Consider the following 26709-nt stretch of genomic DNA (forward strand, 5'->3'; position numbering starts at 1 on the left):
GCGAGATTCATACAGTGATGAGTGCGCTAATAACCGGCAAAATAACGTAAAAGAGAGAAAACATAAATTAAGTTGTAGGATAAAAAGAGATGAGACCAGCGGAGGTAGGAAATTTAGCGATAGAAACCTATAAATTTACATTATATGTAGCACAGATTATAGTGATCGTTTCCCACCTTTAGACGTATCGGACGAGTTTGGCAACTACCACTGTGACCATGACAGTTTTAGTTGACATACGTCTAAAGGTGGAAAACAATCAAAAAAAATAATTAGGTATATAGGTTTCTATCGCTAAATTTTCCACCTCTCCTAGTTTCATCTCTTTTTATCTCACAACTCAATATGTTTTCCATCTTTTGCGTTATTTTCTCATTACTGTATAATCTGATGTGAAGAAAACATTGGCAAATCTCAGTTCGATTTCAACATTTTTTTCCACATTTTTAGTACCTCTTCGACTTTAGTTTATTTTGACTGTTTCCCATTGCTCTTATTTATTACTTTTTATCACCTCTTCATCTTTTAATTCTTGTGCAGAATTTGTTGTTTATCATCCTATACTCCCCGTTACTTATTTTCCAAATTCTCTGCAACTCCCTCTTTTCTTTTTTTTACTGCCTGTTTCACTTCCTTTCTTCTAGTATTGTATTTTTGTCTCTTTAATCTGCAGTCTGGATGAATGTTTTCCATGCTTGTCCCTTTTTCTTTCATCATCAACAACGGTTCCATCCATCGTCCGATGTAAAAGCCTCCCTTAGTTTCGTTAATTATTTATGTTCGTTGCTTTTTGCAGCCATTCGCTTGATGTTATCAGTCTACCTGGTTTGAGGTCTGCCTCTTCTTATCTTACTTGCTCTTGGTCACCATTCAACAATTAACTGCATTCTTTATATTTACTAAATCTTAAAAATCCTCCTCGTTCCACCATTTCATTCTCTCTAGTGTTCTACCGTACTATCTTATTCCACATACCTTCTCATCCATAAATTTTTCCCATACCTATGTCTTCCAGTGTTCATCCGTCTTTATGATCGCCTACTCTTGTGAAGTCTTCATATATTTCTTTTGGGTATTTATTCCTATTTTTCTGTGTTTTTAGCTTGAAAATTTCAATTTTACTGTACCTATTCATGTTCTTTATCTGCCTTTGTCATATTAGGTACCCAGTACCTAGTTTTGCAGTAATAGTCTGTGATTTGCTGTAATAGTTAAATATGACTACCACATAATATGACATATGTCATAAAAACAAAACAACTAGTATGGTACGGCCATGTACAGAGAATGCCAGATGACTGGATCCCTAAGCAGATTTTGGCATGGACACCACAAGGAAGAAGAAAAAGAGAAAGGCCGAGAAGAAGCTGGAGGGAGGGAATTGAAAAAGAAGTAGAGGAAGGAGAAATCCCTCCAGGTGTATGGTTAAATAGAGAAGAATGGCGGTTAGGAGTTGGAAGGCGTCGGAGAACGCTGTAAACCGATAGTAGTCTTCTTCTTAACGTGCCCTATCAAGTCCCCTTGACGTTGGCGATTAATATGGCGAAACTGTCTCTGTCTCGAGCTATTCTAAATAGGTGTTCTGCTTTCTTTATTCCTGTCCACTCCCGGATATTATTCAACCAAGAGGCCTGCTTTCTACCAATTCCTCTGCGTCCTTCGATTTTACCCATCATAATAAGTTGAAGAATATTATGCCGGTCTCTCCCCTTACTACGTGTCCAAAATAGGCCATCTTTCTATATTTGATGTTATCAAGCAGCTCGCGAGTAGCATTTGCTCTCTTAAGGACTGCCACATTTGTCAGCATAGCCGTCCATGGTATTTTCAGAATACGTCTGTGCAGCCACATTTCAAAGGCCTTCAAACGGTTAATGGTGGATATTTTTAATGTCCATGCTTCAACACCATACAAGAGGACTGACCAAATGTAGCATTTAATCATGCGCTTTCGAAGTTGAAGTTGCAAGGTATCATTACAGAAGAATGACCTCATTTTTAAAAATGTCGTGCAGGCTATCTCGATTCTACATTTTATCTCTTTATCTGGATCTAGTTGTTCAGTAATATGGCAACCAAGATATTTAAAACTGGGTAGTAGTAGTAGTACTACCGATAGTAGTAGTAGTACTTATTAAAAATATCTTAAATGTATAAAATATCAAATTTTAAATACACAAGAAAATGTGTCGACAAAAGTCGACCAACTACAACTGTTGAGTGCTATAAGATGAGATAAATATTAACTTAAGCAAAATATTAGCCAAAGAAAGAATACGGGGAAAAGAAACATAGGGAGAAGAAAAGTGTCATAGCAGCGAAACTAAAGAGAGTGTTGGTTTGGCTATAGCTCCAATCAACTAGTTTGTGTAACTGTATGCTATGATTATAGCCAATCTTCTGAACTGAGAAGACACATGAAGAGGAAGAAAAATTAGTTAACACCGTGTAACAATAAATGTTCAATTACTTTTTATTGTTGTATGGTGTAAAACTTTGATAAACATCTTGTCTGAGTATTACTTAAAGTGTAGGGTCAACAGAAGAATCTTACCGTACTGCTTTTTGGGTTCCTATTTATAAATTGTAGATAATCATTCAATGCTTTAAAATTCGTCAGAAGACAAATTCTAGGAGTGAATTAAAATTGTAGAGTACGATACTGAGTCGTGTGTAAGAGAACCACTCAAGCGGATGTTTTATACCATAATTAAAACTTATATAACTAAAATTGTTGAGTTTATACTTTATTAAGTGGAAAAACTTCTATTTGCTCCATCTAACTTTTACTATATTAGAGCAATAACTGTTGCTGTACAGAGAAGGTTTTTCAACTTCTATATATAAAATTTTGAGTACTTATAAGTTTGTTTGAAAATGTTATTATTCAATACAAACAGCAGCAATTCTAGACGATCAATATTAACTTCGATATTATACTATACAAATATTTTTTACAATAATGTTGCTGGTGAGCATACACAGTAAAATATTATTGCGCAAAATTTTTATAGTAGGTATATTTGACGAATTTGCACCTATTTTTGATGAAGGATATAAACTTTGATTTAAACGGTCAGTGGTGTTAAGAAAGTTAATAATAAATTCTCCCATTAATATTTGAAGTACTGTCGAAAATACGGTTTTAACTGATAATGAAAATGAAAAATGAAACGAAAAAGAGAATATAATATAATACCATATTAAACCAGTAATCGTCTATGGCTCAGAAGTGTGGCAGTTATCACAAAAACTTAAAGGTAACCTATTGGCAGTTGAAATGGATTTTTGGACGAGAGCAGCGGGAAAGATCAATTATAGAAGACATCGAAAAACAACAACTAATATGGTACGGACATGTTAGACGTATGCGGGAAGAAAGACTACCCAAAAAGATATTAGAATGGGTACCACCAGAGAAAATAAAACGAGGACGACCACCAACAACATGGATCCAATGAATCTCAAAAGCAATGTAAGCAAGAAATCTATCTGAAGAAGACTGGCAGAATAGACAGACTTGGCGAACGGGAACCCAAAGGCGTATTACGCTGTGAACGGGATATATATGAGGGGACGAGATGCTAAGGAGTACAAGTGACAAATTATTGAAAAATGAGTTAAGCGCATAAAATAATACTAGATAGTAGTAAAAATTTAGTGACAAAGAGATACAGTTGAATTAAACTACTGGTGGCGATATATCGCAAGTTCTAGTTTGAATACTTACAAAATATTCGAAAAGAGTTGATGGCAAACCGGTGTAACTACATTTGTATCCCCTTGCCTGTAAGGTGTTGGATATTATTTTTAGTGAATCATTTAGCATCTTTGTAAATCGTGCTCTTAAAAAACTCTCCAAAATGAGTGAAATGATAACACAAAATGTACCAAGTAATTTTTCATAAATAAAAACGTTTAATTTTTACGTAATTTTTCTTTTATTTTAGTTTAAGAATTTAAGAAATTCGTAAGGTACTTAAGTGGCAAAGAGAAACAAGTGCAAAATTTGAAGCAGAGAGGTACAAGTGCGAACGTTTTTTTCCAAATTTCATATATTTTGAATGAAAATAAATACTATCTTTACAAAAGCATTTACAATCAGATAAATAAAAGGTATAAAATTAATTCAAAATATGTCCATAAGCGATTAATTCGCTGTAGAATTTACTATGTAAATTTAACTTTGACTTCGTTTTTCTCAATTAAACTATTTTGTCACTTGTACCCTTTAGCATCCAATCCCCTCATATATAACTGATAATGTATTTTACATACTTAAAGTCAAAGTTATAAAGTTTTCAACCTAATAGTAATATTAAAAACATTGAAAAATATTAAAAATATTCCTAAAAGGTATTTAATTGAAAACTTATTGGACCATTTTCCTGCTAACACATCCATGGCTTCTAAAAATTGCAAGCCAGATGGATGCTGAAGCGAAGACAAGAATTCAAAAAACTTACAATTCACGACCCCGTCTGTTCAGCTCGTAAATTCCAACGGAAAATGGACCAAGTTGCTCAAAGGAGTAAAACCAATATAAAATAAAATAAAAATGTATACCATTTTTATTCAGTTACAATGCGAAGGCAAAACTGTCTTATTTTTCACTTAGAACATAGAGCGCAAGCCAGCACTCTAAATCGACGATTTTGGACTCTATTTGGAGTCATCATCAGAGAGGCGTAGGCCTGCTGCTCTTTGCCCCAAATGACCAATCTCCGAGAGCTTATCCCGTTGTTGAGATGGAATGCACATACTCGGGTTTTAGTATGATTTGGATTTAGCGAGATTTGTTTGTAGTACGTTGAAGTCAGGGCCGTGCGGTGCTATGATGCGGTGAGGCAGCCGCATCAGGCGGCATCACAAGAGGGGCGGCATAATCAGTAAAATCAAAATACAAATAATAATTGGTACCGGTAGCCGAAAATATTTAACCGGTGAAAGTACAGAACTTATTTTGACAAATTTGGAAAAATTAGTTCTTGATTTAAACGGCTCAGAGGAGAAGGCTATAATAACGGGGTTAATATAAAAGGAATAAGAAAGGGTGTACAAAACAGAATATTTGAGAAATATCCGAGGGCGTTTTACGTGCCCTGTGCATGCCACCTTAGTCATAAATGACGCAGCGTCTTCTTCTACAGAAACAACAACCTTTTTTGTATTATACAAGAACTGTACACTTTTTTCTGGTTTTACAAAGCGTTGGGAAGTTCTGAAAAAAACATGTTGCACAACTAACACTAAAACCGTTGAGTACTACTAGATGGTTAAGTCGAATAGATGCATTGAAACCTCTAAGATTTCAATTTTGTGAAATATATAATGCCTTATTCGAAATAGTAGAAGACGTCAACAATGATTCAGAAACTAAAGTCAAAGCAGGAGGATTAGTAAAAAATATTAAAAATTATAAATTTATATGCCGTGTAGTTCTTTGATATGATATTTTATTTATATAAATTCAGTCTCGAAGACGTTGCAACATGTAACTATAAATTTGTCAGATTGTGTAAAAATGTCGTCAGAAACTATGGAAAAAATGAAAATTAACTGACAATTTGGGTATGGCCACAAATGAAAATTACTGATAATGAAATTGCAGAAAATCTTGTTCAAGTTCCGAATTTCCTGCTGAAAATGAATATTTAGGCAAGAGAAATATGCGTCAATTTGATCTGTGGATCAGCTCTCAACAGAGGAAGATCAATTATTTAAAGTAAATTTTTTCATCTATATTTTAGACATTGCCTTTAACTCTTTGATTGATCGATTTTCGCTTTTAGAAACTCATAATAAAAATTTTAAATTTTTATATGATATTTTTAAATTGAGGGAAATATAAAAAAGGGAAAAGGGAAAGATGATAAAGTACTAGAAAATCTTCATTCAATACTTTTCATAGAAAAAGAATCGGATATAGAGGCAAATGATTTTCTAGAAGAATTATTGCATGCTTTATCCCAAATGATACCATAGTCCATGAAACCTTTAGAGGTTTTGAACTGTTTATGCCAAAATAACCTAATTTCTTTACACTCAAATATAGTTGTATCACTATAAGGGCCGGTAATATCTGTCCCGATTAAACCCCGGTTAGAGGAATTTTGTCATGCGAGGCGCAGAAAGAACCGGACCTAACCGGCTCTAAGAATTTTATTAACACTCTCTGTCTCGGTAACTTGGGGAAAGAAGTTTTTCAAAACTAAAAATGATTAAAAACTATTAACGAAGCTCCATAAGACAACCAAAACTAAAAAAATTAGCACTTATTTCAATAGAGTCCTCACTAGCTGTTTTAGAATACACCTCTGCCTCTGAGTGACCAGTTGAAAAAAATTAAAATCAAAAGGATTAAATTGTAATTTTCATAAATAATGTTATTTAATGTTAATACATATTTCATTTAATTTTAATTATGTTTTGTTTTTAAAATAAAAGTTTTCATTCATTTTGTGTATTTTCATTTAATAAAAATAAATACTAGTATTAGGTTTCAATAATATTTAGGGGGCGGCATTTCGAAGACTTGCATCATATTGAAAATATATACCGCACGGCTCTGGTTGAAGACATGTTTAAAGCCTCTTCCATTGTCAACTCTATTTGTGTGAAGGATTTCCCTTTTACAGCAATATTAAGGTTGTCAGCGTAAACAAAACTCTCAGTTTGGGGGTGCATTGGCTGGTCGTTGGTGTAGATGTTAACTAGGGACGGCGCCAGAACGCTTCCGTGCGGGAGGTCAATTTTTTTAGTTTTCCATCTGCTGTTGTGATCTAATGATCTTTACCAGGTCATAGTCAAGCACAGTGTTATAAATCTTAGAGCAATACCGTTCCTATTGGAACTAATTTAAGCATTAAGTAATATGGGGATGAAGTGAAATAATTTTGGTTACCGTGGGGTTCGATACAGGCGGTCGATACTCAGTCTATTCTGAAAGCTGGAAGCACCACCCACATAACAATTTCATGTTCTCAGTACATTCATAGAACATACTTTTCAGAAAAAGTATATACTTAGAATATGCGTAATTACCATTGCGAATGTGCAGAGCATATACTGAGTATATACTACATTACAGTACTTAAACGTTCTATGTATATACTTAGAATGTACTACCGCACTTCTTTTCAGTATATACCAAGAACATACTTTTTAGAAGATTCTAAGGAGGTGCTATAAACCTTCTATTTATATACTTAGAATGTACTATCGCACATATTTTAGTATATGGGAAGAATATTCCAAGGAAGTGCTATATACCTTCTAGTTATATACTTAGAATGTACTATCGCACATATTTTTAGTATATGGGAAGAATATTCCAAGGAAGTGCTATATACCTTCTATGTATCAGTCGAACCCGCTTATTAGAATACCGGTTAAAGGAATATCCCAGTTTAAGGAATAGAAATTTGAGGTCCCAAAACGTTTTTACAAGGCTTATATGATCGGTTATTAGAATATTCCTGTTATAGAAATACTTTTTCTTGGCACGACGGCTATTCCAATAAGCGGGTTCGACTGTACTTAGAATGTACTATCGCACATATTTTTAGTATATGGGAAGAATATTCCAAGGATGTGCTGTATTTCTCAGAAGTATGTAATCAACATCACCCAATCTCATCCTATAGGTTCTACCAAAGAATACTAACACACCCACAGGGTGTGGTAACACACCCTGTGGGTGTGTTAGTATTCTTTGGTTCTACTAATACATATATTATATTTACATATTCTAATTGCATATGAGAATGTAGTTATTACATTCTACAATATTACGTAAAAAGTAAGTATAAAATATATAAACTTTAGTTAGTTATATAGGTACCTATGTATAATAAATATTATATGGGTAAGTAGCCTATATATAAAATATAAGTAATATATTTAGTTATTATGTGCACATCAAAATAAAAATGCTGCTTATATAATTATATAATAGCCAAATATATTATAATATGTATGTAAATTACTAAAATTTATAGGTATCTATATACATTATACATACTTTTACTTACTAGGTATTTAGGAAATATTGAAGTACCAATATGAATTTATTATTTTCAAACTGCTTTTTATGTTCTTAAAAATGTTTTAGTCCTTGTAGCTAGAAATACTTGGTCCTACCTAACAGCGTAGACATAAATGCATAACTGTACTGGTACTGGAAACTATTTTCATATTTTGCTCTTTTGTTACCTACCCCCTTCCCTTGTGCAGGTATAAAATGCAATGCAAGGGTCAGAATGACAATGAATGGCCGTTTCCGGATTCCCGAAAATTATTTTACTTATGGTATAAACTCAAATCAAAATGGTATATTCATTTCAACTGAAAACGAAACGAGAATTTCTCATTTTTCTTCACAATAGAATTAAGTTTTAAACTTTTTACCATACAATTAAAACGGTTTAAAAAAAATGAATTAGATAGTTCAGTAGTACCTACCTACTAAAATACATAAATTTTATTAATTATTCTTAACGCGAAGTTGATAATTTATAGGCTCACATTATTCTTCTTCCTATAGGTACGTACGTACATACAGTATATTATTTTTTAGATATTTTAAAAGTATATACAAGTAGGTATGTGTTAAGTATATACTTTTGCATATACTTACGCATATACTAAGAATATTCGATTAAGGTATATTCTAAGAATAAACTTTTACGAACATTCCGAGATACTACGTACCCGAATGTGCTCAGTATATTCGGTGCAAGAATATTCTTTGAGGCACATGCAAAGAACATGACATTTAGAATGTTTTTTATGGTACATGCTATGCTTGTACTACGCATATACTAAAAAGGATATACTTCGACGAATGTTGGTGGGATATGCTTAGAACATGATGCGAACATCATTGTTATGTGGGCAGGTTGAGTTTGTTGGTAATTGCAAAGAAGCGACGCAACGCTTTTAAGAAGTATATGACAAGTCGGTCAAATTGACTAAACGCGATTATTTCCAAGACTTTTGTAAGAACAAGTAAATTTTGGTCGCATTATTTCACACATCACTTTTATATTTCTCATATTTTATTAGTACATATTCAGTATCTACAAAAGTAATTATCATTTAATTGTTTATTTTACTAATTAAAAACTGTTGAACATCATATACGGTCCTTGACTACAAGTGTCTCTAAAGAACCTACATAACATATAATTTTGATCACTACGGTTGAACCCGCTTATTAGAACACTGGTTATAGGTATATCCCGCTTTAAGAAATAGAAATTTGATGCCCCGAAACGTTTCTACTAGCCACCAATGATCGATTATTAAAATATCACGGGGACAGGAATACTTTTGCTTGGCACAAAGGTTATTCCACTAAGCGGGTTCGACTGTATTCGTTTTTTCATAGATTAGATTAGGTGCAATAAAAATATTTTTCAAAATCAATCTAAAAATAGAGAAAAGTTGTTTTTCCATCCACTTACCCCAGATTCAATAATAACATTATAAGGCAAAATTCCATTGAATGACTGAACCAAACTTTCCTTTGTTCATAGTTAGCGACGCATGGCATAGAACCGCAATCGCTGAATTTCTATACTGTTCGATTTTCCTTACTTGGCCCAACATATAATCTGTGATCTTGCTGCATTTCAACGCTTCGGCAAACTGGAAAATTTGATGCCGAAGTCCAGTTTAAATCAATATTGATAGTTTTAAACTAAGTTGTATTTCTCCAACACGCTGGGATTGAATACGTGAATTGGAATCAATTAAGAAAGTTTTGTTTCAGAGTTCTTTAGACAAGAAAAGTTGAACAATTGAAAATGTGTTTCAAGTGTGGAAACTATGTACATAATAAATTCTGGCGTGAATAGTCGAGTAGTATGTGTAAAGTATTTCAAAATTTGTTAAAATAATTTCTCCTATTTTTAGGTGTCATAACTGATTAATTGCCCAAGTTGTTTGAACTACTTGTGACAAAATTTCTTCTTCAGAGCAGCAGTGTACAGATTGCTATGATGGTCACCAACATCCAAAACGGATAGGCACTACAAGAAAAATACTGTCCTGTACGTATTCTCGTTCTGCCCATTCCATGTTTGGTCTTCTCTTCGTTTATGTATATTTATTTCTCGCTTTTGCTTATAATCTTTTCTATAAGCTAGGCATTGGTGTTTTTGTTAATATATTTTTCATATCTGGGTTAACAGAGAACTTGAATTGAGTCGACATTAATTTCACTTACTCCCCGTTAGAGGGCGTTCTAACTTTACTACGGTATAAATAGTGTTATACCGAGAAGATCGGAAGCTTTGATGTAAATTTGTCTTCTTGCAGTCTCCTTGACAACGGGTAGACCTAGAAATAGCTATCAGGGGATGTCAGGAGACAGATTTAAATCAAAACGAAACCGTCTATTTTCTATTTTTATTAATGCCATACTCTGTATTAGAGTACACATAAGAATCGTTTCATATAGGTTCTCTGAGACCGCATGTTGGAATATTTTCCTAGCGGCCCTTTTGATATTTACATATCTGGGTTAACAGAGAACTTGAATCGAGTCGACATTCATTTCAATTTTAAGAAGCATACTGAACAACAGTGATGGCACCCTTACTCTTTCTATTCATTTATTTTATCTATATTCTCTGTGTTTCTGAGTGTTACTTTTATCACTCTTGCTGATTTTTCACTAATCCGTTTCACGTGGTGCCTTATATATTTCTTTCAGTTTTACTATGTCAAAAGCTTGTTTCGATTAATAGGGCCACTGTAAATTTTCCGTAGTTGTAACTTTCTAATTGTATTTCGCGCAACAGAAAAATCTGATTTACTGTGCGTAAAAATCCTCTTCTCAATCCAAATAATTGGTATTCGCCTATATGTCATTATCTATTCTTTTTTATCTTTTATTATATGTACTTCAAGCATTTTATATGCAACATTTATTCGCGCTATTCTCCTGTAATTATAATATAAACTTTTGTCGCCTTTTTTGTGAATTATGGGCAAAGTGTAGCTTCAGTCCATTCATTCGGTTTGTGTTCTTGTTCCCATATTTCTTTCAGTAACTTTTCCAAATCTTTAATGAGTACTAGTCCTCCATATTTGAACATTTCGGCTGTTACTTATATTTCTTTAGTTTCTGTATCATTTCTTTTTTATTAGGCGGTCTTTCCTGTTTATTCTTAATCCGTATTTTCGTCGTTTTTTCTTCATATTCTGTTGTGGGTATATCATTTATAAGCTCTCCGAAGTATTCTTTCCATCTGTTCAGTAATTCTTACTAAATTTCCTCCATTTTTGCTTTTGTAGTGTACAGGTTTTCTTTGGTAACCCTTTTCTCATTTTTACCCCTTGATATAGGTTTCTAAATTCTCTATTTTTAGAAGTTTTCTTTTATGCATTACATTGTATTTTTTTTCTTTGGTCTTACGATTTTTTTTGGTTCGTTTTTTTCGTTCGGTGTATTGTCTCTCTACCTCTGTGATGTGATGCCGTAGTGATCTGGTTCTGCATCTGGGCCTTTGTATGTTCCTAATATATTTTTTTATGTCTTTTTCGACGAGGACATCATTGATTGGGTTTAGTTTTCCCATCTAGATCTCCATGTTCCTTGATATATTCTTTTGTCTTGGAAGTATGTGCTCATATTTCTTTCTTTTTGGTATTTTCACCTTATTCTTAGTAGGTACTCATATTCTTTCTGAAATTGGTTTGAAGTCAAGGATTAGATATTTCAGCTTTTTATTTACCACAAAGCTTCTGCTAACCAGGGACGTATTTAGGGGTTGGCGAAAGAGGCGCCCGCCAAGGGCGCAAGAGTGAGGGGGCGCAAAATTAGCGGAAGAAAAACTTTTAGGAAATCCAAGATTTTAATTTTATAAACTAAGCATTTTTCATACTTTCGATAAAAAAATATGATCCGTATTCTAGCAAAATTAAAAAGATAAGAGACTACATAAATACGGGTACGGTGTCAGTAATATTATAAAAATAATTGTAACATATAAAGGATTTTAAGCTTCAAAACTTAACTTTGACGATGTCATAAATGAATTAGCATCTATTAAAGCACGCAAAGTGAAATTTTAAAAATAATAAAAGATACCAGGTTAATTCAACAAAATTAAATTGACTAAAAATTTAAATTTTAAATCAAAACTTCATGAACTGTTGTAGGCTATTATTTATTATTATATATCAATATGTTTTCGCTTAAAGTAATGTAACATAAGTGCATAGTTATGATAGTTTATGTAAGTATGTAAGTACATTTTCTCATGAATGTATTTAACAGATTCACAAATTGTGAATCACAATATTACATGTAAAGTACTAGTGAGTAAAATAATTTTATAAGTAAAATAAATAATGTTTCAAAAATACCTCCTTTATTGTTATTGTTTTTTGAACCCATAGCCCGATCAGGGAACACAACATTTTACGAAAACCTCAAAAAAAATAAAGGATGGATGAAAATTTGGGAATAGGTAGTTGAGATTGTCTATTATTATATAAGAAAAAGTTTACAATTCTACATCCCCTCCATTTTACAAAAATTGGGAAATGCGGGGTGAAAAATATTTTCTCGGGAGTGAACAAATATAAGTTCAAAATAAGTTCGAAATTGTATAAAATGACTAATTCTAAGTAACTTTTGTTCTATAGAGTTTTTTCACTAAGTTAATACTTTTCGAGTTATTTGTGAGTGAATATGTTCATTTTTGACAAAAAAACATATTTTTGGACGATTTTTCGCAGATAACTCAAAAAGTAAGTATTTTAGCGAAAAAAATGTTCTTAGCAAAAATATAGCTTATAAAAAACTGAAAAAAATGGTGTATGCATGACGTCTGTAGACCCAGCAGGATCAGAGGTGTAGCTAATGAAAAGTAGGTTCTTCTTCGTCAAATTCCAAATCGAATATTTCAATTTGAAATAACCCGAAAACGGAGCTCTTTTCGGGGAAAATTCATTACAACTTTTTTAAAGTGGTTAAAAAAGGTTTATTTGTGTGTTCTAAAAAAACTTTTAACATTAAAAGTAAGTGAGTTACGCTTAAAATATTTCTGGTCTTTTTTTATTTTTTGCTAAAAAAATCGCGAAAATCACCCCCTAATTAGTTTCCCAAATAAAATTAATCGTTACCGCTTTACAAGTTACTTTACCTCGCTATTTTTTATATTATCTATAAGTTTCATTGGTTCAAAGCACTCATTTTTGAAAAAAAATTGGGTTTAAAATAAAACATTTTTTATTAATTTTGAAAAAAATGGAATTTTTTATGGAATTAACTTAAAAATTATTAGTACTACCAAAAAATCTCTAAGAGTAATAAAATGTTCGTCTTGCTTTTCTGAATATTTTTGATTTTTTGTTTTCTTTCTAGACAAAAATTGGATATGCTAAGGCTGTTCAAAATTTGCCTAAACTCGTGATTAGTTACTCGTTTAAGCCATTTTAACTACAGCTTTTTCAAGAATAAGTACTTTGAACCGATGAAACTTACAGATCATATAAATAATACATAAGCAAAGTAACTTGTTAAGAGGTAATGATAAAATTTATTTCTGATGCCAATTAGGGGGTGATTTTCGCGAATTTTTTTAACAAAAAACAAAAGGGACCAACAATATTTTGAGCGTAACTCACTGACTTTTAATGTTAAAAGTTTTTTTAGAAAACAAAAATAAACCTTTTTTTAACCACTTTAAAAAGTTAAAATGAATTTCCCCGAAAAGTGCTCCGTTTTTTGAGCTATTTCACATTGAAATATTCGATTTGAAAGTTGACGAAGAAGAACCTACTTTTCATTAGCTACAACTCTGCTTCTACTGGGTCTACCGACCTCATGCATACACCGGTTTTTTCAATTTTTTATAATCTATATTTTTGCTATGAATATTTTTTTCAATAAAATACTTTTTGAGTTATCTTCGAAAAACCGTCCAAAAACATGTTTTTTTTTTTTGTTAAAAATGAACATATTCACTCGCAAATAACTCGAAAATTTTTGACTAAGCGAAAAAACTCTATAGAACAAAAGTGGTTTTGAATTAGGTAGTCATTTTATTAAATTCCGGTCTTATTTTGAATGTATATTTTTAAACTTTTTCTTATATAATAATAGACAATTTCAACTACCTATTCCCAAATTTTCATCCTTCCTTTATATTTTTTGGGGTCAGATTGTTCTTTGATCAGGCTACCAGGCCTAATACATTTTAAAGTAGTAGTTGTAGTAATTTGCCTACAACTATTTAAAAATTGTTACATTACAGTCCTGTGAATTGTGGGTGCAATTAATGGGAATCTCGTTTTTTTTGTGGGAAGGGGGGGGGGGCGGGTGCATTGAATTTCGCCAAGGGCGCACGAATGGCAAGATACGTCCCTGCTGCTAACTAGTCTATTCTTCTCCACTATGGAAAAATAAATAATTGCTTTGCCTCAGTTGTTTGGTTTCTTTCTATTTTGAATTTATATTTTTTGCATTCGTCATTTAAGTGTTTTGATCTTTCTTCCTCGTAGTTATTTAGTTTTTTGGTTTTACATTTTTGTTTTACTCGTTGTACATAATCGTTGTTGGCTATTTCTTCGTGTATTAGTTTCTGGTATTTTATTTTGACATTTTTTTTTTCATTATATCTCGCTACAAAAACCTTCTAATTTCTTGGATATACTTCTAATCTGGATAATTGTTTGTTCTTCTGACATATCCTTTATGTAGACTATGTATATTATGTAACATCCTTTGCTAATTCCCTATCATTTTCTTCATTTGGTCCATTCCACTTCTTCTGTTTTCTTCATCTCTTTTTTGCTGTGTTCCGTGTTTTTTTCGCGAAGGCCATCGCTGCGTTGATTCAATCCACAGACCATATATACTTATAGACGTTTCACGACCATGTTAATCTTTCGGATCGAATTACCGCCATCTCTTGATTGGAATGGGAACTAAATTGACAAATTTTAGTTACGTGGGAATTTCAACTTATAAATTTTGCGGGATTTTTGATGAAATTTCGCAGGAAATTAAAACAACGGAAAGACAATTCAATGTTTATGTTTTATTCAATATTTTACTGAAAACTTCAAACATTCCAATTTGTTTTCAAAATGCTAAACACTACTGCCATGTGTCATGTGAAAGCACTGATGTGTAATATTGAGTTGAATGAAAATTTTTGAAAAAATCTTGTAGGATGATTGTTTAGATAAATATTACCTTATAATCTTTTACAAACTTCCAAAAATATATAGGCCAGAAATGTTGATGACACACTTGTCTATTGGAATAAATAGACAAGTGGAATTGGAATAAATAGACATTGGAATAATTAAACCACAAACTGTAAAATAAAAAGTAAATAACAAATGAATTTAATTGTCAACTGTCAGTTGTTAAATATGACACCGAACAACCCGAAGGTGCACTTCAATAAATTTCATTGTTTAGCTGTCAGACAGATTCTGTGACCTTGCGCCATTTTATCGGTCCAAGTGGTCAGATCCGGCTTTGCTTAAATATATGTTGCAGCACCGGTCTTGATTTTTCAAATAAGTGTAGCAAATAAAATTTATTTATTTTAAACTTATTTAACATATAATTTTAATTAAAAAATCTATTTTTAATTGTGCTCTCTGATACCAGTGCAAGTTTTCAATACATCGTATGTCTTTTTGGTAGCGTTAAATAATTAAGATATTATGGTGGATAATTTGTTAATAAATTATTTATTAGTTTATATGTCGTTTCATTAAATTTAAAACAGTTAAATGGAAAAATTGCAATACCAAAATGCCCATACGAAAAATAATTATTGTGTAGGTTGAATAATAAATATTGTGTATATATTGAACCCTTTTTTATCTTATAAATTATTGTGTATTTTAACACGTTGACGGACACCAGCTAACGTTTTTTCGACCAAACCAACGCACTTGATTATCTATTATACTATGGAATATTTTGAACTCAAATTTTTAGAAATGACTCAACTGCTTAAAATTAAGTGACTTTACTAAAAAACTATGACGGTAGGAACCGTCACCGTCCCACCCGGCAAATATATTATGTCTAATGGGACACAATGGCTGCAACCGTTTAATGTAATTTTACGTCAAATTGTTTTATTAGGTATTTGGAACATTAGAGAAAGTCATTTTTGGACAAAACAAATTAATTTTTTTCTATATGCCATCTTTTGAAGCATGGTCCAGGGCAAAGAAGTGGATTGTCCTGGCATGCCTTACATCTCCAATGAGTTTCTGTCCTCTTCTTGTCTCTGGAACACTGTTTACAGCGTAGGTACTAGAACTTTCTATGATGGTTATCTGGTCTTGGTATTAGTTCTTGGAAGTGTTGAGATACTGTACCAGTAGCATAATGGGGTTCTGAATTGTCACTACGTTGATGAATTGGCTTGAAATTGGCACAGAAACAACCATCCTTGAAATTGTTATCGAGACCTAATAGCGATCTAATAAGAGCTTCTCTGTATTCTATGTATTTTATCCCTTTTTCTGTAATTTTTTTGTACAAAAAATAGGAGTTCCAAGCTCTACAATAACAAGGTATGTATAAGTACGTTTTCAACAATGTTTTATATATACATATAGGTAAAGTTTTGTTCTGAATTTTCAATGATTGAATACAAGAATTATTTTGTATTTTGACAACGACACCCGACTTGGGCGTCTAAACGTTAATAAAATCATTTTCTTGGTAAAATTGTGGCTTATTTCCCATTGAAAATAGTTGATTAGGTAAAGTTTCATAGTTAACACCAAATTTTCAATACCTACCCATTTAAGTACATACACATTTACAAAAACATTGTGAATTTAAAAATGCTTACCTTGATTCGTCTTTTGGAAAACGGAAAAAACTATAGCTGCAATTTGATACCGTGTTTTTACAGTTGATCGCTGCACAGATTGAATTCGAACTTCCTTTCTTTTTGTCCATATCCTTAATTATTATTGCACAATGCACAAAAACAAAATCACCGAAGAGAACAACACAAAATCAAAGTAACCCCGAAACAAGCGTGATCTGACAACAACAATCACAAATTGATCGTGTCAGCAGCGGACCTGTGGACCGAAAAAATGGCCGCCGGCCGTGCGCAAAACAGATGCGCGAACTCTTCCCGCCGAGTCGACTGTGCCTTCGGGTTGTTCGGTGAATATGACAAGAAAATTGACTGACAGCGACATCTCTGGATTGGAATGGTAACTAATTTGCTGTCTTGACCGTGACAATTCAGTTCTTGGAATATTTCGGTGACAATGACACAGACTTCTGGACTTCTCTAACGCACAGGACGGCATTCAGGGGTGTGTGACTCACAATATAATTAAAATAAAAACCCAACTACAAGAATATTAGATTTTTTTATTATACAAAAATAGTTAAACAACTTGCTAAATTACATTGTAACCAACATTGTTCTCAATTAAATGATTTCTGTTCTAGCCAGAACCGATCATTACATAGAAGAATGAAGGAAGGCGACATCCGGCGAGACAAATATTTTTCAAACTTCATAGCCACAAAATAAACAATAGATGCCATGAATATCAATATGCCCAATAAGTTTGAAAATAATCATTTCGATACACCAGTTCCAAAATGTAACAAGTCCAAAATCGTTAATTACGAGAAAACAGGGTAACAACTCGAATTGTTACGCTTTGGAACTAAAATAATTACCGTTTTATGACAAAATATATATGTGACATATAGGGAGGTAAAAAGAAGGGTCAGATTAGCCTGGGCAGGATTTGGGAAATTAAAATGGGTCCTAAAGAATAAAAAAAATACAACAATACTTAAAAACAAGAGTGTTTGACCAGTGCATACTCCCAATTCTCATATACGCATGCCAAACATGGACCTTGACCAAGGCAAACATAAATATATGAAGACCCAAAGATCCATGGAGAGGGCAATGTTGGAACTAAAACAGACAAAAAGCAAAACAACTGGGTCAGAAATAAAACAAAAGTCAAAGACGCAGGACAACATATAGCCAGGCTAAAATGGAGCTTCGCAGGTCATAACGCCAGACAAACGGACAATAGGTGGAATATCACGATACAACAATGGAGACCATGGACAGAAAAGAGTCAAGAGGACGACCCCAGATGAGATGGGGAGACGACATTAAAAAGATAGGAGGTACGCACTGGAAACAGAAAGCACCAAACAGAAGCGAATGGAGGAAACTGGGGGAAGCCTATGTTCAAAATTGGACGAGCTAAAGGGCAAAAGAATATGTGTGACATCTTCACAGAACGTCCTTATAGAGTTGTCCTTTGGAGCTCGTAAATATTTGTTATTGAAGCACTTTCCAATACTTCACTCCAAATCACTATAATTCAGACTTGTTACTCTTTGGAACTGGTGTATCGATTTAACCCATTCGCTGCCGTTGACGCGTCAGCGAGTGATAGGGTTACTTCAGTCAGGTACCATTTAACAAAACGGCTCCTAGCCGAGTTCCATCCACTTCGATAGGCAGCGAATGTGTTAATATAATAATTTAACAATATAATCTTCACTTACGTCTTAAATGTGCAAAGTTAAAATATTTAATAAATTATGTATGTATATTACATGATTCATTATAAATATCTACCACATCTACTCAAACATACTATAAATAATTAAGGTTATAGTCCAGGGCGGATCTGTTTTGAGATGGACGTTGAGAGGTGACTCAAATTTTTTTGCAGAAATTGCTTGAAAATAAATCAAATAATAATATTTAAGTTATCCTCCCTCTCAAAAAGGTCCGGAACATTGTTTAAATAATCAAAATGTCAAAAATTGAAGGAAAAATCGATTTTTTTCTTTGTTTTTTTATTATAACTTTAAAAGTATTCATTTCCGAGAAAAGTTGTACTGACATAAAAGTTGCGTAATTCAATTTACTACAATATAGAATTGGTTAAAAATTTAAAAAATAGTAACCCTAGTTGCAAAATAGCAATAATTGCGAAAAAACCATACAAAAAGAAGTATTCGTATTTTACGTTTTTCAACCATTTATGCTACACTTAGGAGCTTCATATTTCTCCCTGAAAAACTTTATGATACAGTAAAACAATACTGTAAATTTCATTAAGATCGGTTCAATAGATTTTGCAAAATAAATTTTGCAATCCAGCTTTCGCAAAAAAAATTCATTTTTTCAAAATGTTACAGGACTGAAAATAAAGCAGATAGCAAGTTGATTTTTTTTTGCTTATAGAAATGTACTCTACCTTTCATTTGCAATTTTCAAAATTAAAATCGATTAATTACCACGGCGTCAGAAAATTTTTGAAATAAACAATAATTTTTGGTGCTACGCGCAGGACAACTGTGTTCGATTCACACAGGTTGATTTCCACCAAAATTTCTTCTAATCTTTATCTAATATATTACTTTCTTACTCTATATTTTGTTGTATTTTAATATTTTAATTCCACAAAAATCAAACTAATTTTATTATTGTTTGTGAAATATTGTTTAAACAATTAAATATGTTTAAAAATAATAAACTTTTATTATTTAAGTTAAAATATATGAACAAAGAAAGTTTTTGCTAATAAAAGTGTTATTTCAAAGTATAGAGTATGTGTTTTTATTTTGCAATAAACAAATTTATTTATTTATATCAAAATGTCATAAAAATTAAAATGTATCAATCATTATAAAAGGTCATTGAAATGCCCAATCAGAGCAACCTATCCGCTGTCCTGCGCGTAGCACCAATAATTAATGCTTATTTAAAAAAAATCCTGACGCCGTGGTGTTAAGCGATTTTAATTTTGCAAAATTGCAAATGAATGGTACAGTACACTTCTATGTGCAAAAAAATTTTCAACTTGCTATCTGCTTTATTTTCAGTCCTGTAATATTTTGAAAAAATGAATTTTTTTTACGAAAGCTGGATTGCAAAATTTATTTTGCAAAATCTATTGAACCGATCTTAATGAAATTTACAGTATTGTTTTACTGTATCATAAAATTTATGAAGGTCCTAAGTGTAGCATAAATGGTTGAAAAACGTAAAATGCGAATACTTGTTTTTGTATGTTTTTTTCAAAATTATTGCTATTTTGCAACAATTGTGAGTATTTCTTAAATTTTTAACTAATTCTATATTATAGGAAATTTAATTACGCAACTTTTATGTCAGTACAACTTTTCTCGGAAATGAATACTTTTAAAGTTATAATCAAAAAACCAAGAAAAAAATCGAATTTTTCCTTAATTTTTTGACATTTTGTTTATTTAAACAATGTTCCGGACCTTTTTGAGAGGAAGATAACTCAAATATTATTATTTGAGTTATTTTCAAGCAATTTCTGCAAAAAAATTTGAGTCACCTCTCAACGTCCAAATGTACTAATATTTTTACAGATCCGCCCTGGTCTATTAGGGAAAACATGAAAAGTATGCTAATTGATCCAAAAGCCAAATTTTTAAGGTAGGTTTCTATCTGTTGATTTAAGTTATAGTAATATTAGACACTTGGAAGATATAAAAAGGGTTCCAACCTTAAGTATTCAGATCTCCAAGTCAGAATCAAATTTGAGATTCCATTTAGAGTTTAAAAGCAACAAGCTACCACACATAAAAGGTAGATTATTTCGTAAAATGGCAGTTATACAATATCTATTATATAGACAGAATGCTCTGTGAGCCACTCAATTAAAATATAGATATATACATAGGTTAAATACCAGTCAGATATAGTGCAGTCATATTACGTATGGGTAAAAAATCAGAAATGCATGGTCTTTCATTGTTGAAGAATCTAAATTAGCTGCCAGCAACTATTGAATAAATCCAGAATTTACGTAAAGTAAAGAAAAACGGCGTAAGAAGCCTGTGAGATTTGTTGATGATTTCCCTGTGCCAACTAGTGACACGACTGATAATTTTGAAGAGAGGAACTCGAAAAGCACCTATATTGTAAATATTGTTTGTTATTATAAATATAATTTTTTTAAATTAAATAATTAGTTAATTAATAAATAATTTTATATATATAATTTTTCGAAAATTAGACATCTTTGACCATCACAAAATTCGAAAATCACCTATATTGTAAATATGTTTACTATTATAAATAGAATCATTATTTAATAGATTTTATATTTCAAATATTAATTATTTATTGTTAATTTTATTTATACACTTATAACATAATCTAAATAACACTTATAACATATTGACACTGTGGCATCTATTATAATACAATATAATACAATTCAACAATTTTATTATTAGGTACTTATACAGCATGTTTAGTTTTAAATTAGTTATATGGCCTATAAATGGCAACACTGTTAGCCGTCGAGTGCCAGATGGTCCCCACTTCCTACGCTAATGCGCCTGAATCTCGCCGATTGTAACTCCGTCGCTCCGTCGTCATTCGGCGATTAAACAACGATAGTCGACTATGCAATGTTGCCGCTTTTAGCACTTCTTTCAGTTGCCTATATCTAATCGAAAACTGAACGTATTGTATAAAAAATTAACATATTAAACAATTCTTTCTTTCGAAGTGTCTCGACCAGCGTACACACCGCTCACCTTCAAACGTCTATAAATAATTAGTAATGTCTACCATCTAAATGGCAACCCGGTCCTGGTCACACTCATCCTGCACCCGATTGGTTAAAGTCTTTAGGTATCTCCATCTACCGTGTCACATTAATTCTAGCCCACCTTCTTCGAAGGAGATGAATTGTAATGGTTGGATTGTTTGGAATTTTGTTGTCTACGTGGTCCTGATTGATGTGAGAAACCTCGCCGGTGATAGTCTGTAGATAACAACAATATTAATATCTCGTATTATATTCTATGAACAGTAAAAATCAAGTTAAATTGTCTGCATTTATTTGTCTAGTCATAGTTAATGGTTTTCAATACACTTTGGTCACAACTTTTGTGACACCCTGTAGTGATATTATGATACTTTGTATAATTCATATAAAATATGTTCTCACAAATAATAAACCTCACTCAAGGTCAATATTCAAGGTAGTATAAACTCTTGGATTCAGTAACCTCTAGTAAGATTGAAATGCCATGCTAGTTATTACTTAAAGGTGTATATAAACGTAAACCTGGTGATATAGAATAATTATTGTAGTTAATATTTATTAACGTAAAGATGATGTCAACATGACGTTGGGCTAGGTAGCGATATTATTATTGTAAACAAGTTGTTATGGTTTAGTTACCGATTGTGAATTGAAAATATAGTGTATCTGAACCGAAATATAGTTTTATTTAAATAAGAACCAAAGGAGCAGTTTAAGTACCAACCCTAAAGCTTCTTCAGGACAACCCGTTATATCTATTATTTATTAAAGTGCACAGACTGAGAAGGCTGGGACACATATAGAGAACGAAAGCGACCTACTTATTAAGAAGGTCACCAGGTGGAAACCAGTAACTGAAGGACCAAGGTGAGAGAGAGAGAGATATAAGGACCAGGTGAGAAACTGAGCAACTATGCACATATCAAAATGAGTGGAAGAAAATCGTAACGAAAGCCGTCATACAACGAACTTTGACAATACATAATAAGAATGAGGAGTGATTCACAGCAATAAGCGAATCAGAGAGCTCTAAGTAAGAGCGACAATCATTCCATCCGGAATGAAAAGCCTTGATGATGATGATACCATGAACCTCCAATAATTGATGACATGAATATGCTATTGATTTTGTATTTTAGAAAGGAATTACAACGTTAACGGGGTTTTATTGTTTCATATAGTCAATGGACCTCTAAATGTGAAAAACCCGCAATTCAATGTTACATTTAATAGGAAGAAAAGTCAATTACCTTTAAAATGGTCTTATGACTATTTTTAAGCAAGATATTGTTGTTCAAGGTTTTATACTTTAACGATTTTTGATATATTTTGCGATTATTTTTATATTTCTCATTATAACTTTTTTTATTGTAAATTTTGGGTATATACATTGTATAACCAAAAAGAAAAATGATTTTCTTGACTTTAAAATGGTGTGCGCCAATGCACCTGGTGACATTAAAAATCTGTACCAGTCTAATATAGCGACAGTACGACTAGATCAGAAGTTCTCAAACCAATCCAAGACCGAGAGAGGTGTTAGACAAGGATGCGTGTTGTCACCTGACTTTTTTAACATTTATGGTGAACATGTCATGAGGATGGTTTTAGAAGGATGGGCCGGTGGAGTAACAGTAGCTCGTAGGAAAATCTCCAATTTAAGATTTGCTGATGACACTACACTTATAGCAGCAAATATTCTGCGAAGAGTTGAGTACGAAAGCAATAAAGTTGGTCTGAAAATCAATAAAGCTAAGACAAAAATAATGGTGGTCGGCAGATTTGACACTATTCAACTGACTAACATATTACAGGAATACCAGATAGTAAACACCTTTGTCTATCTCGGGTCTAGTATAACTAACGATGGTAACTGTGAAGCAGAAGTTCGGAGACGTATTGGTATGGCAAAAAATGCGATGAGTCGCCTAACTAAAGTTTGGAAAGACAGATCTATCTCTCAAAATATCAAGATGAGACTGGTGAATGCTCTTGTATTCTCAATATTTCTATACGGAGCAGAAACTTGGACTCTTCGCGCATGGTTCCAAAAAATTTATGCCTTTGAGATGTGGTGCTGGAGAAGAATGCTGCGCATACCTTAAACAGCTCATAGGACAAACGTTTCCATTCTAAACCAATTCAATATTAAAAAAAAAGGCTGTCCACAGAATGTCTGCAACGAATTCGGCAATTATTTGGTCACGTGGTTCGTAGAGGTGACGACAGTTTGGAGAGATTAATAGGGAACTTGCATAAAATTTTAAATTCGAAAAAAATGTTATAAATCACAACAGAACATAATTTAAAACATGTATCAAAGATTAAAAAGTTTTGTTTGGCTTTCGTTTGGCCCCTAAATATGATTAAAAATTCAAATTAAAACAGGTGGCCCAAAACGCGTCGTGACGTCATTCGTTTACATTATGTTTACATTCTTCCAAAAAAGTAAACACAATTTAAAATTAGACATTATAAACGTCAGTAGAAAATACAGTTATGTAACCTCACAAGTGTTTTTGATCGTTTGAACTATTTTAAATTGACTAAAGGTTCTCTAAACCAAGGCCAGAAAACAAAAAAAAATATATAGATTTTAAATTTGTCCTTCTGTTATTATGAGGTTTTAAGGCGTGAAATTTTGGAAATCTTATTTTTTAAGGAAACTGAATATTATTATGCAATAAAAAAATGTGCAAGTTCCCTATTAGGTTTGGCATTCGTTTTGACACTGACACTAAGTTTTATAAATATTTTGATAATTGCTATTTCTGACATATTTGAGTGTTTTTATTACTTAAGACAATAGGGAACTTGCACATTTTTTTATTGCATAATAATATTAAGTTTCCTTTAAAAATAAGATTTCCAAAATTTCACGCCTTAAAACCTGATAATAACAGAAGTACACATTTAAAATCTATATATTTTATTTTGTTTTCTGACCTTGGTTTAGAGAACCTTTAGTCAATTTAAAATAGTTCAAACGATCAAAAACACTTGTGAGGTTACATAACTGTATTTTCTACTGACGTTTATAATGTCTAATTTTAAATTCTGTTTACTTTTTTGGAAGAATGCAAACATAATATAAACGAATGACGTCACGACGCGTTTTGGGCCACCTGTTTTAATTTGAATTTTTAATCATCTTTAGGGACCAAACGAAAGCCAAACAAAACTTTTTAATCTTTGATACATGTTTTAAATTATGTTCTGTTGTGATTTATAACATTTTTTTCGAATTTAAAATTTTATGCAAGTTCCCTATTGTTTCTGGAAACGTTCCGGGGAGAAAATCAAGAGGACGATCACCAACTAGATGGTCTGACCAAATAAAGCATTCAGCTGGAAACTCACTCTGCGAAGCTCTTAGAGCAGCTGAAGATAGGGACCAGTGGAGAAACATTGTTAGGAATATTGGAAGAAATCACGATCCTCAATAATGGGGAAACGACAGGAGAGAGAGAGAGTTTAAAATTAGCTTATATTGTAGGTAATTAAAAAATTCCTTAGGCTCTCCTATTAAACGGATTTCAATGATTCGATTTATTTGTAAGCTTATATTGTAGGTAATTAAAAAATTCCTTAGGCTCTCCTATTAAACGGATTTCAATGATTCGATTTATTTGTAAGCTTGAATGCCCCTTCATGTGTAAAAAAATTTTCAAGTATTTAAAACTTTTATTGGTTCTGGATAATTTTGAAAATGAATAGGTACATAAATTTTTTTCAAAAACTTGGATTGCAAAATTATTTTGTGAAAACTAGACGAACGAGTGTATCCACATTTTGTGTAGTGTTTTTTTATAGATTTTCTGGATAAATTTTGAAGGTTCCTGTGTCTTTTAAATATCTGAAAACTATTATTGAAAAGCATGGATTTTTAACATTTTTTTTTAATTTTTTCAATTTACAATAAATTTTATCTTGTAGGAAATTTAATTAAAAAATTTTTTGTCCTGCTAAATTTTTATAAAATGAATACCTTCCGAGATACAGCAACGAAAAGGAGAAAAAAAATTAAATTTTTCTTTTTTCTTACAAATTGTTTAATAAAAATTTAGCCCACCTTTTAAAGTGTCCGCATAGTGAAATTATTATTTCTAATATCTTGAAGCGATTAAAGCAAAAAATAGGATCATATACGATTTAACCAAACGAGGCAGTTTTAGAACAAATACCGTCTGATCTATATTATAAACCGATGATTGAATGTGGAGTTAGTGATTATAGGACGAATACAAATAACGGAATTTTAATTAATCTTGTTTTCAGTGGGCGTAAAATTGCAAAACTCAGATTTACGTCTAATATTTAATTCAGGAGACTGGTCTACAAACAAGCAGCATATTTTAACATCGAATCCATCCAAAACAAATTAAAATCAATCAAATGCCAATTTTAATAAAAATGCACAAATACGAACCAATATTGAACTTAGGGCTTTTATGTTTTGTTATCTAAATACGAAATTCGTTCGACATCAAACATCTAGATGTTCTGTAATATATAATATGTAGCTTAAGACTAACGAAAATAGAATCTTTTGAATAAATAAATGCAAAATGGGTATTCAGTTTGTTTCTATTATCTCAAAACATTTATATAAATAGCAAATCCTCATGGAATTAAATTAAATTTATTCTAGATAATCGTTAAAAAACCGCGCAGATATGAAAAAGAGATGAAAAGACATAAAAAATTACATCTTCTACTTTTTTGCAGTGAAGGTTTTAAGTAAGTCTTCTTCTAACAGTTCATCTAAATGTAGATTTGTCCCAACAAGTCATCGGTAATGGTTTACATACGAATTTTTATCAGGGTGCTTCATCTTATTCGCCTCGGTCTGTGTACGAAAAACCACTGGATATTTAAAAAAAATTTCTGCACAGAAATATACAGGGCCTTTAATACTACAACCTAAAAATAATGTGAATTATACAGGGTGTTCCAAAAAAGAGTGGTATATCAAAGTTATATTTTTTCTTACGGAATGCTCTATATCTGATGACATTATTAAATTGACCTTAAAAAATAAGCTATACTTTTATAAGGGTTCCCTATACCTAAATACAGGGTGTTTTGATTTATTTCGATTTTTATAAA

At 32.0% G+C, this 26709-nt stretch overlaps 1 protein-coding gene across 1 annotated transcript in view; it reads right to left on the reverse strand.

Moving 5' to 3' along the window:
• Positions 1 to 17369: 17369 nt before the first annotated feature.
• Positions 17370 to 26709, reverse strand: part of LOC114324653 (KH domain-containing, RNA-binding, signal transduction-associated protein 2) — a 53513-nt gene continuing 44173 nt past the window's right edge. Inside the window, exon 6 of the mRNA XM_028272520.2 lies at positions 17370 to 21816. Coding sequence (XP_028128321.1) covers positions 21713 to 21816 — 104 coding nt within the window. The 3' untranslated portion in view covers positions 17370 to 21712. The remainder of the gene's footprint in view (positions 21817 to 26709) is intronic.

The sequence above is a fragment of the Diabrotica virgifera genome, chromosome 2 (assembly GCF_917563875.1).
Source record: "Diabrotica virgifera virgifera chromosome 2, PGI_DIABVI_V3a".
Classification (NCBI taxonomy): Eukaryota; Metazoa; Arthropoda; class Insecta; order Coleoptera; family Chrysomelidae; genus Diabrotica; species Diabrotica virgifera.